At 41.3% G+C, this 11,019-nt stretch overlaps 1 protein-coding gene across 1 annotated transcript; it reads left to right on the top strand.

Annotated features, from left to right (window-relative positions):
* The first annotated feature begins 9,074 nt into the window (after positions 1-9,074).
* On the top strand, positions 9,075-10,586 carry LOC136462845 (protein RGF1 INDUCIBLE TRANSCRIPTION FACTOR 1-like). The gene is made up of 4 exons (XM_066461893.1): positions 9,075-9,165; positions 9,262-9,510; positions 9,601-9,741; positions 9,991-10,586. Exons 1-4 carry the CDS (start codon positions 9,157-9,159, stop codon positions 10,303-10,305), a joined length of 714 nt encoding a protein of 237 aa, XP_066317990.1. The 5' UTR covers positions 9,075-9,156; the 3' UTR covers positions 10,306-10,586.
* The last annotated feature ends 433 nt before the right edge of the window (positions 10,587-11,019 follow it).

The following is an 11,019-nucleotide window of genomic DNA, read 5'->3' as shown; positions in this document are numbered from 1 at the left end:
TCACGCTTGCAACCGGTCCATCAAGCCAAGTCTTGTCTTGATCTTCTCCACCTTGATCACACGACTCAATGTCATGTCTCATGTGCAATAAGCTCCTTCATCATCACATGTGTGAGCTTTGCAACATCTCCAAGCCATTTTCACCTCCATGGCATATGTTGCTCACACACATGTACCTGTGGACTAATCACCTATGTATCTCACATAAACACAATTAGTCCACCTAAGTTGTCACTCAATTACCAAAACCAAACAAGGACCTTTCACATTGGCTAGGAGTTATTTTGCTGAACTCGTTGGAGGGAGTTAACCCCCTTTGGATATACTTTGTGTTGAGCTCCGACCTCCAACGTCGGAATGACTCTCCCATCATCCTAAAAGCATTTTTTACCAGTTCATGCTTACCCTCCGAAAATCTAAAATTGAGCTTCAACTGCCTATCTCATAGTGCATTCTTTTTGTTCTCTGGTATCTCTTTCCAGTTAGGGATTGCTAGGTTCAATTTATCTCTTAGTAGGACCCCGATCGCATTATGAAATCGTCCTCTTAATTCCTTTGGCTTAAGGATCTTCCCTGCTGGCTCGACCTCTGTTATCACATAGCATGCCTTATCTAGATATAGATTTCCTTTTCTATCCCCTCATTTCCTCTTAGGCTTGGTAGTCATGGTTGTGTCTTGAGGTTGTGGAGCAGAGGTATCGTGATCCGTCTCTGTGGTTGTTGCCTCTGCTCTCCTTTTCTCTACTCCGTCTTGTCCAGCGAGATGTCATGGACATCGATGTCGTCATTTCTGAGTTTCAGGAGGGACCTGTATATACGACAGGTCAAAGTGTTAGCAGAGGTAACACAACCAAAGCTTTAGCAAAATTTACAAGCTAAGGCTTTTTTCCTACCTCCTCGTTTGGGTCAAAATCCTTGTCCAAATCTTCCTCCGTTGGCCTCCTTCTGGCTTCACATGGGAAAGGATCCTCGGGACTTACATATCCCTCTTCTGAGTCCTTATCATCATCATCAACTTCTTCACCTTCAGCAGCCTCTCCTACTCTTCCTTCTGCTCCCCCTTCCTCCTCGTCACACTGCTCCTGAGTAAGCATCACTTCTAGATCCTTTTCTACGTCGTTATTGAACTATTCCTGAGTAAGCTGGTCCTCTAGTGCTTGCTCCTCATAGGTTGGCTGCTCATCATGCTCAGGGCATCGGGCTACACTATCTGGTGTCCACGACATTATTTCATGCTTTGTTCTAATAGATGCAAGAAAGTGTGCTTTAGGTACGCGAGAAGGTATAAGAAATCAAAAAGATCTATAAACCAAAGTAGTCCTATAAAACAACGATATATCAAAAAAACGAGAAGTAGCAGTAGTAGAGGCCTTAGAAACATGTCAATCATCATCTGATCTTGAACTTGGAGCATCAAGGCATCATAACAGAGAAGAGAGGAGAAGGTAATGTAGGGGCGACTGCTAATGATGCCAAGTTCCTCACAAGTTCTTGATTATTAGCTCATATTCCATATAATGTATGGACTTGGACAATTTCATCATTGGAAAAACAAAGGAGAGGAGAGGAGAGGGGAGATTTGGCAAAAAAAAAGCAACAACTGCTTAACAAACATAGAGGAAAAGGTGTAAAAAAAGCAGTTGCTGCTTTCCAAACATAGAGGATAGGAAAAGTGGCAAAAATAGAGGAGATGGGAGATTTGGCAACAAAAAAAAGTAGGTGCTGCTTCCCAAAAAAGCAACAGCTGCCATACTGACTTTGCTCGATCACACATGAACATCATATGCTTAATATCTTCCGAACCTGATAGGCAGATCAGATAATCAGAAGTAGTAGATAGTAGTGGTAGGGAAGTAGTAGAAGTAGTTGACAAAAGTACAAGTAGTTGATAGAAGACAGAAGTAGAAGTAGTAAACAGTAGTAGTAGGGAAGTAGTAGAAGTAGTAGAAGTAGTAGAAGTAGTAGAAGTAGCAAAAAAAGCTTATGGTAGAAGACAGAAGTAGAAGTAGTAAATATTAGTAGTAGGGAAGTAGTAGAAGTAGCAAAAAAAGCTTATAGTAGTAGGAGGAGGAGTAGAGTGGAGTAGAGGAGAGTAGTAGTAGAAGAGGAGTGGTAGAGTAGTAGGAGAAGAGTAGCCAGAAGGGCTGCCCGAAGCATAGAAGAGTAGCCAAAAAAGAGCAGTTCAGTCAAGCCAGAAAAGAGTGAGATAGAGACATAGCAAAGTAGTAAATATAGGAAAGCAGAGTAGTAGTAATTAGGTAGTAGTAGCTGCATAGCAAAGCAAGCAAAAGAGAGGAATGGAGTATAGTATAGAGTAGTAGCAGTAGTAAGAGAGCAGTAGCAGTAGTAAGAGTGCCACCAAACACAGGACTCAAACTGCTAAATAGAGAGACAGTAGTAGCCAAAACTAGACTCAAACTGAGAACAGCCATATCTCCTAAACTACTTGGCCAAATGCCACCAAATTTTAACACAAGCTAGTTTAGTAACTTAACTACAACTTTGGTATTCACATGATTCCCAGCAAACACCATTATCAAAGCCTAATTCACCAAGTGCTAGAAATTGTCCAGAATTATAAAAATGCTAAAATTAAATATTTACTTATTGATGAGGACATGGCACCTTTAGATACGAACAATGATTATAAGGTGCGCTCGTTCCTATATTTGCATAGTGGCTTTAGTTATAATTAACTTGGTTCCACATGTACATGTCACTATTTGAATGTAGGTACAAATATGTCTCAACGTGCAAGTTCATCAAAGTTGAACTTTTGGTTCGTCGACAGCCCGACAGTGCCTCATTGGGAAGGCCATAACTCATCCATCCGGAGTGCGATCGAGGTCAATGAGCACTTGATGGAAAGCTTGTTTGATAAGCTTTCAAATAGATCTAGTCCCATCTCAATATTACGTCGTCAAGGCCTCCAAATCACCAATATATTCTGTCACTATTTCTGGCGGGAGCTACACTGTCGTCATGGGCTTGTTAGACATCCTTGGGACCCAGGCCCAAGTTGGAGCACACCCCAAGAAGATGGAGAATGCCTAAGAGATGGCCTTGGACATCCTCCTCCTTGGCCACCACCTTAGGAGGCCAGCAAGGACGTCCAAGCCAAGCCAGAGGCCCAGTCCAATCCGAGTTCGAGTCTGCCTCGGCCGTCAGGACCAGTCTGCAATAAAACGGACGCCCAGGACGCATCCGAACTCCGTTTTCGATGATCCACATATGGATGGAAAGATAATTTGATAAGGAAGCCAATCCAAGTGGTTTCGTGTCAAAACCTCTTCAGAATCAACGGGAATCGTCAAAACAAGTCAGCGTCTAGAATCTGTCAGGGTGCTGCGACACCTACTTTTGGTCCGTTGGACCATGTATCGTGTTTGGGCCCATTAGGGGGGGACGTCCAGGGTAGGCGATGACCCTAAGACCTTTATAATCATACGTCGCCGCCGTCATTAGGTTTTGGGTTTTGCTTAGATTATTCTATCAAGAAACAGTTTCGCCATTCTTCGGTTTGTGAGACCCCAACTCGTGAGATTAATTTTTCATCTGTAATTTGGTTGCTTTCTTTCTTGTTCTTGCTTGTGTTCTTCGTTGCGCAGGCAGGGATTAGCCTTCTTGGCGAGATCAACCTGATCCGTGACTTGGTTGATAACCAGAGGAGCTGTGGTGCTAAGATTGTAGGGTTCGATCTTTCGATCTAAAGCCGGATCGGTGTGTCATTCTCCACTACAACGATAGTTATCTTGAACCTGACGGAAGATCAGGACCCCCGTCTACATTAAGTGGTAATCAGAGCTAAGGTATACCGTTAGGTTCACTTTTATTCCCTAGTTTGAGAGTTTCGTATTCGTCCTATAGTCCAGTGCCATACTTTATTTCCTATCCTAGAACCTTCCGCGCCATAGCCTTTGCATATTTCAGTTTCAGATTCTGTTGTTGAGTTTGTGTCCTAGGTCAAAGTCTTGTTGCTGGTTTAGATTGTGTTCTTTTCTAGTTTGTATTGATCCATCCACCCGCCGCTATTCCGTATCACCATCAATTTGCATCTTGTGTCCACTAAAACCCTTATTCGAGCAGCTTCCTTAAAACAGTCATAACTTTTGCATCTGAACTCGAAACGAGAAAAATTTTATATCTACGGAGAATGCCAGAAAATTTTAGATCTATTTCATCCCAGCTTTGCTGGGTTCGCAAAAATTAGATTTGCGAAATTCGATTAGGAAAATTGAGTTTCTGGGCCCACAAGTTTTGGTATGCTTTTTAGAGCACAGTCCTAATTTTTTATAGGCCACATCTTTTATTCAATTGAACTCAAATTTTTTATGGTTTATTCTTGTGTGCTCCTTGCTGAGAAAAAAATATCAAAAGAGCAAAAGCAAGAAAAAAAAGATTGGAAAAAAATAAAAGAAAAAAAATAGTAAAAGAGAATAGAAGATATCGAAAAGGAGCACATAAGGAACACTCAATAGCTCTATTGTTTGTGGTACCTTTTGCCTTGTTCATATCCGTTGCTACCTTTAATACTTGTTTCCTTTCATCCTTGTTTCCTCTCTTGTTTATCACAACTGGTGATAGGAACACGTATAGGCCAGCAACTAGGACAAGTGCTCTAGACATTTATTCAATATTGCTGTCTGTCACTGACTTGTGTGCCACATATACATATTTGTTTTTTTGCGTGCATCCCAAGCTCCACATATACTTCAGATCGGTACAGAAAAAGACCCTTGCAATCTTGGTGTCACACCCTCACAGGTATCACATATCAGCCACCGGTTGTACCGTCCACTGCTTTGCGTTGGTAAGAACCTTGTAAGAGCTTGATAAGGTATTTCCTTTTGCTATGATTTTGAGAGGCAGCACCACTCTACCTACGTAGTAGGATTATTAGGGATAACCTTCACTATTTGTTCCTTGTTTTTGTGTTTACAATGACAGGTTGTTCGTATCCACCGACTTATGATGGTATAGGTGCTGATGAGTACATGGAGTGGGAAATTACCATCGATAACATATTTGCTACTCGCTTTATGTGTCTAAGGAGAAAGGTAAAAAATGCAGCTAGTGTTTTGCTACATTCTGCTTTATCTTGGTGGGAGTCTTTAGATTCTTCTGATAAGCCTCAAACTTGGAATGATATGAAACTTCTTATGCGAGAAACCTTTGTTAATCCACCTCCTATTTTGACTTCATATGATGAGGTGCACCATTTAGAGGAAGAGTCTGTTGTTATTCCTCCTACTATGCCTAACCTTTTGCAGGACAATGTAGAAAAGAGCAAGGATGACATGACAGAAAATGAGAAGCTCACAGCCCCATGTGAAAATTCAGAACTATCAACTATTACCCCTGCTGAACATGAGAGCAAAGGTAATGCCCTTGATGTTAAACTCACAGAAGGTGAGAGTTCTCTTGATGTACTAAATTTTTCCACCAATCATGCTATGATAGAGCAAATTTTAGTGGAGCATTCGCTTGATTTACCTTTGTCACAAGATGATTTTGCTTGATGTTTCTTATGATGAAGATGACTTGCATGATGATATTTATGTTATACCCATGCAATCATTGAAGAATGATCACGCTATATGTGTGCTAAAAATGAGCACTTGTGCTAAAAATAGACTTGTTATTCATAATGCTAGTAAAGTTGATGAGCTGAAATTGTTGTCTTCTTTAAATACTTTGGGTTACATTGAATTTGATGTTCTGTGTAATCTTAGTTCTTTAGAGGAGAAACTTTATGCATATGCTGATTTGCCATGGTTCTCTAGACATACATATCATTTTATTGGAAAATATAATTGTAAAGGAGAGTATATGGTGCATCGTGTCTATATTTGTTCAAATCTGAAATCTCCTTATATTGTGCAAAAGTATGATCAACCAAAGGATTGCAATTGCTATAATCTTGTCATGTCAAGTTCCCCATAGTTTTGTTATAAAAAACATGTTAAATTTCAAGAAGGAGAGCAATGTTGGCTACTACCGACAACTTGTCCACCAGCTAAGCTCAAACCGAGGACAGTTTGTTGTCAAGAAGGGGAGGATGATGAGGACATGGCACCTTCAGATACGAACAATGATTATAAGGTGCGCTCGTTCCTATATTTGCATAGTGGCTTTAGTTATAATTCACTTGGTTCCACATGTACATGTCACTATTTGAATGTAGGTACAAATATGTCTCAACGTGCAAGTTCATCAAAGTTGAACTTTTGGTTCGTCGGCAGCCCGATAGTGCCTCATTGGGAAGGCCATAACTCATCCATCCGGAGTGCGATCGAGGTCAATGAGCACTTGATGGAAAGCTTGTTTGATAAGCTTTCAAATAGATCTGGTCCCATCTCAATATCACGTCGTCAAGGCCTCCAAATCACCAATATATTCTATCGCTATTTCTGGCAGGAGCTACATTGTCGTCATGAGCTTGTTAGACATCCTTGGGACCTAGGCCCAAGTTGGAGCATGCCCCAAGAAGGTGGAGAATGCCTAAGAGATGGCCTTGGATGTCCTCCTCCTTGGCCACCACCTTAGGAGGCCAGCAAGGACGTCCAAGCGAAGCCAGAGGCCCCAGTCCAATCTGAGTTCGAGTCTGCCTCGGCCGTCAGGACCAGTCTGCAATAAAATGGACGCCCTGGACACATCCGAACTCCATTTTCGATGATCCACATATGGATGGAAAGCTAATTTGATAAGGAAGCCAATACAAGTGGTTTCGTGTCAAAACCTCTTCGGAATCAACGGGAATCGTCAAAACAAATCAGCGTCCAGAATCTGCCAGGGTGCTGCGACACCTACTTTTGGTCCGTTGGACCGTGTATCGTGTTTGGGCCCATTAGGGGGGGCGTCCAGGGTAGGCGATGACCCTAAGACCTTTATAATCATACGTCGCCGCCGTCATTAGGTTTTGGGTTTTGCTTAGATTATTCTGTCAAGAAACAGTTTCGCCGTTCTTCGGTTTGTGAGACCCCAACTCGTGAGATTAATTTCCATCTGCAATTTGGTTGCTTTCTTTCTTGTTCTTGCTTGTGTTCTTCGTTGCGCAGGCAGGGGATTAGCCTTCTTGGCGAGGTCAACCTGGTCCGTGACTTGGTTGATAACCAGAGGAGCTGTGGTGCTAAGATTGCAGGGTTCGATCTTTCGATCTGAAGCCGGATCGGTGTGTCATTCTCCGCTACAATGATAGTTATCTTGAACCCTGACGGAAGATCGGGACCCCCCCGTCTACATTACTTATGTGCCAAACATAATTTCTGACCAAACCAAGTACATCACAAGTTCACACATAATATAAGATCACCATAAAGTAAGGTGTTCACCACCAATTCATTTTTTTAATGCCTTTCTTAATTTATTTAGTTATTTAAGTGGAATAATGAACATATATGAAAACCACACTATTTAATCTACAAAAATTACAGTTCATACTACATGTTCCAAATAGGCTACTGTAAAAATTTCTCTCAAAGTTACTAATAGAAACATCCTACACAAAAATAACAAGGCAGCAAGGCTGATTTTATCAATAGAAACATCCTACACAAAAATGCATAGTACCAGGGATTTAATACATAATATAAACATAAAGAAACACTAGCAAGTAGTAGTAATAAGAGTTGTAGGAGCAGACAGCAAGTACAGAGAAGATTAGTAGCATATCATCAGAAAGTAACTGTAATCTCACTAGCAATTCCATTCAAACCATACAAATTTGTATTCGAGACAAAAACAGCTGAAGGGTGAAAAGAATACAGATTCCCCAAAACAATTCACAGAATACACAACTCAAGCAGATTTTGTAGTGTACCATTTGAAGTTTAAAACTCAAGTAAAACAGAACCTATCCTGTAGCAAACACGATGGGGGCAAAGCCCAAGGCAGTAATTTGTTAGTGGAGGCTGTCGATTTGTATTGTATGGATGTGTTGCCCAAGAAAGGCCGTACTCGCCCCCACACATAAGGCTCCAAACAAGGAATCAAAGTGGCTCCTTGGGCACTGCATATTTTTTTTGTTTAAGAGAGGTGAGCTCTGGTGCCAAGGCTAGAGATTTGAGCTTTAGTCATAAGTTAAAAAGTTGGCACAAGGGTTGGGAAACACTAGAAACAGCATCCACGTTCGCCTCACCTCCCCACCTCCCCTTTCTTCTCTCCAGAATTGTTTTTGTGTGTTTTGTTGGCTAACTATGTACATGTCACATTAGCCCAATCTCCAAGAGATGCAAAGGATCTATTTGGTAAAACTTCAGGCCTTGGTGTGTTCCAATGTCAACACAACTGAACTTGCGAAATATTTCCTTTTCTGTTTGTTGGAAGAAGGGGGAATGTTATCATATTGGCATTTATAAATTCAACATCAAGAATTAACAAGAATTAGTAAGATTTTAACTTACAATAATCTGCTCTGCATGGTAACTTGTCATGATTCTGAAGATTATGATATCATATAAATTTATATAGTGATACAGTAATTGACCACTTGTCCAAGTTATCACATTGGGCATTAGAAATTCATGATTGTGGTCATGGAAAACTAAATACTCAATCCTGACACAGTTTATTTGAACTAGTTTTGAAAATTGAAGCAACGCCTGTCAACTGTGAAATTCTCCCCCCAAAAAAAAGAATTATCTGCCTGTCAACTGTGAAATTCTCCAAATTAAAAAAAAAGGAATTATCTGTTTCAGGATTAACATGGTGATACTATCAATGAAATAAAATAGGCATTCTATGGCAAGGGAAAGTGTGTCAAAATTATGTATGATCTCAGAGCAGCTATTACAAGATCAGCTACCCTTTTTTGATGTACAGCATCCCAGCACTTACAACAGCAATTACGGAACATGTTCTAAATTTGATTCATAAAGTAACTACACATGCCTATCACTCTGTCTTAAAGCAAGGTGCATTCCACGATAGTGCCATAGATTAAGGAGTCAATTGTCAAAAGCCTGAGTGATGCAAATATATAGCCCCCTCTCCTGGTTCTCATTAATACTTCTTATAGCACACTACACACCCCACCTCCCATCCTTCATAGCTCTAATACGCGGCTCTCTCTCTCTCTCTCTCTCTCCCTTCTTCAAAACTCCCCACCCCATCCAACCTAGAACACACACAACACAAGAGGGCTTTACAACTGCATACATGATCATGGTAAGGATTCTAACCTTCTTCATGTTTTCCTCTGAATTCTCAGTATGAATTCGCCATTTATTGATGCAACAAACGTATGGAATTGTGCAACATCAGCAGGCAATGTGGAAGCCAGCATGGTTAGAGGCCCTTAACACACAGAAGTTCTTCGTTGCATGCTCTTTCCATGAGCACGCCAAGAAGAACGAGAAGAACATCTGTTGCCTTGACTGCTGCACCAGCATCTGCCCACACTGTGTGGCAGCACACCGTGTACACCGGCTCCTGCAGGTGCGGCGATACGTCTACCATGATGTTGTCCGGCTGGAGGACCTGGAGAAGCTTATTGATTGCTCTAGTGTTCAGGTATATCAATTATGCATGCATGTAAGTCTGCTATTGTTCTGAGGTTCAAGATGCAAGAAGGCTTAGTAATTCTGTATCAACGTGGTGCAGTCTTATACCATTAACAGCTCTAAGGTTGTTTTCCTGAAGAAGAGACCACAGAATAGGCAATTCAAGGGATCAGGGAATATCTGCACCTCCTGCGACAGGAGCCTTCAAGAACCGTATTTCCACTGCTCTCTGGATTGCAAGGTGATTAACTCGAACTAATAAGCTATGGTTATCCTATGCGACTTTATGTAACTGAATTATGGTGGCTGAGAAAATAAAACAGCATAATTCATGCTAAATGAGAGGAGCAGAACAATTATGATCTAAAAGGTCCTTAGCAAGAGCAGTATTTGAACTTGTTTGTCATGCAATATCCACGTATGCCAGTTTCTAAAAGGTCCTTAGAAAGACATGCTATGAAAATTGTTTGATAATCTGCATCATTTTCAGGTAGAGTATATACTACGGCAGAAGAAAAATTTGTCAGCATACTTGCGCCCATGCAAGACCTTGCAGCTTGGCCCTGACTTCTTCATTCCTCATGATGCTGATGATGACACAACTCACTCAACCCTTGTTGATGTTGATGAGCCCATGGGATCATCGGACTCTGAGAATTTGAGTGCGCCATGCACAAATTTTGCTCGGAAAAAACGGAGTGGACCATATATTTGTGCACGGTCTGCAAACAGTGTGTCTGATGAAGACATGGCCACAAATATGAGCAGAAGGAAAGGGGTTCCTCATAGATCGCCTTTGTGCTAAATAAATTCAAAAATTAACTATTTTTCCTTTTCTTTACTTCTTTCAGGTTCTTTATCTCTTGGACTAAACTGGTGCAATACTGATAGAATTTTGTCTCAATACAACCATGTGATTAAAATACATCACTAGAGGCAATTGTACTCGAATTCTTCAAGTAGGTGCACCAGTTTATATATATGTATGCTTTAACATAGTTCATGTTATCCCCTTTTTCGAAGTTCTTTAAGTATGCTGTTATTCGCTCAGAAAACCAAAAGTTTTTAGTAGGTCATTAACTAAGATTAATATCTAGACATGGTATCATTATGTCATTGTTCTTAGAGTTAAATGCATGGTAGGTCCTTAAACTTGTATGGGGGTGTCACTTAGGTCCACAAACTCTCAAAATGTATTTCTGGCATCCTAAAGTTGTCTAAGTATGTCATTTAGGTCCACGAGCCTACGTGGCATCGTCAGCGTGGCGCTGACAGTTCACAAGAGTAGACGTGGCGGCACTCCTCGACGTCGCCTGGTCCCAGGATGCGCGCACCGCGCTCAGGCTCGTCTGCGGCCTGGGCAAGGGTGACAAGGAAGGCTTCTACGCTCGTCACGACATACGCGGATCCAATAATCTACCAATGCAACTTGCAACGCATGCATGTGTCCGCGTGCGCATGAACTCCATTGCTAGCTGTTGGCTCTCCATCCGATAGCACTAGCACAGGTGTAGGGCTA

This window comes from Miscanthus floridulus, chromosome 7 (genome assembly GCF_019320115.1).
Source record: "Miscanthus floridulus cultivar M001 chromosome 7, ASM1932011v1, whole genome shotgun sequence".
NCBI lineage: Eukaryota > Viridiplantae > Streptophyta > Magnoliopsida > Poales > Poaceae > Miscanthus > Miscanthus floridulus.
The sequence above is the reverse complement of the archived record's forward strand: the minus strand, read 5'-3'. Positions and strand labels throughout refer to the sequence as shown.

What these genes read in the sequence shown, in the direction of transcription:
- LOC136462845 (XM_066461893.1), top strand. An exon ending in TTGATTGCTCTAGTGTTCAG is followed by an intron (nt 9,511 to 9,600) that starts GTATATCAATTA and finishes AACGTGGTGCAG; the next exon opens with TCTTATACCATTAACAGCTC. An exon ending in ACTGCTCTCTGGATTGCAAG is followed by an intron (nt 9,742 to 9,990) that starts GTGATTAACTCG and finishes CATCATTTTCAG; the next exon opens with GTAGAGTATATACTACGGCA.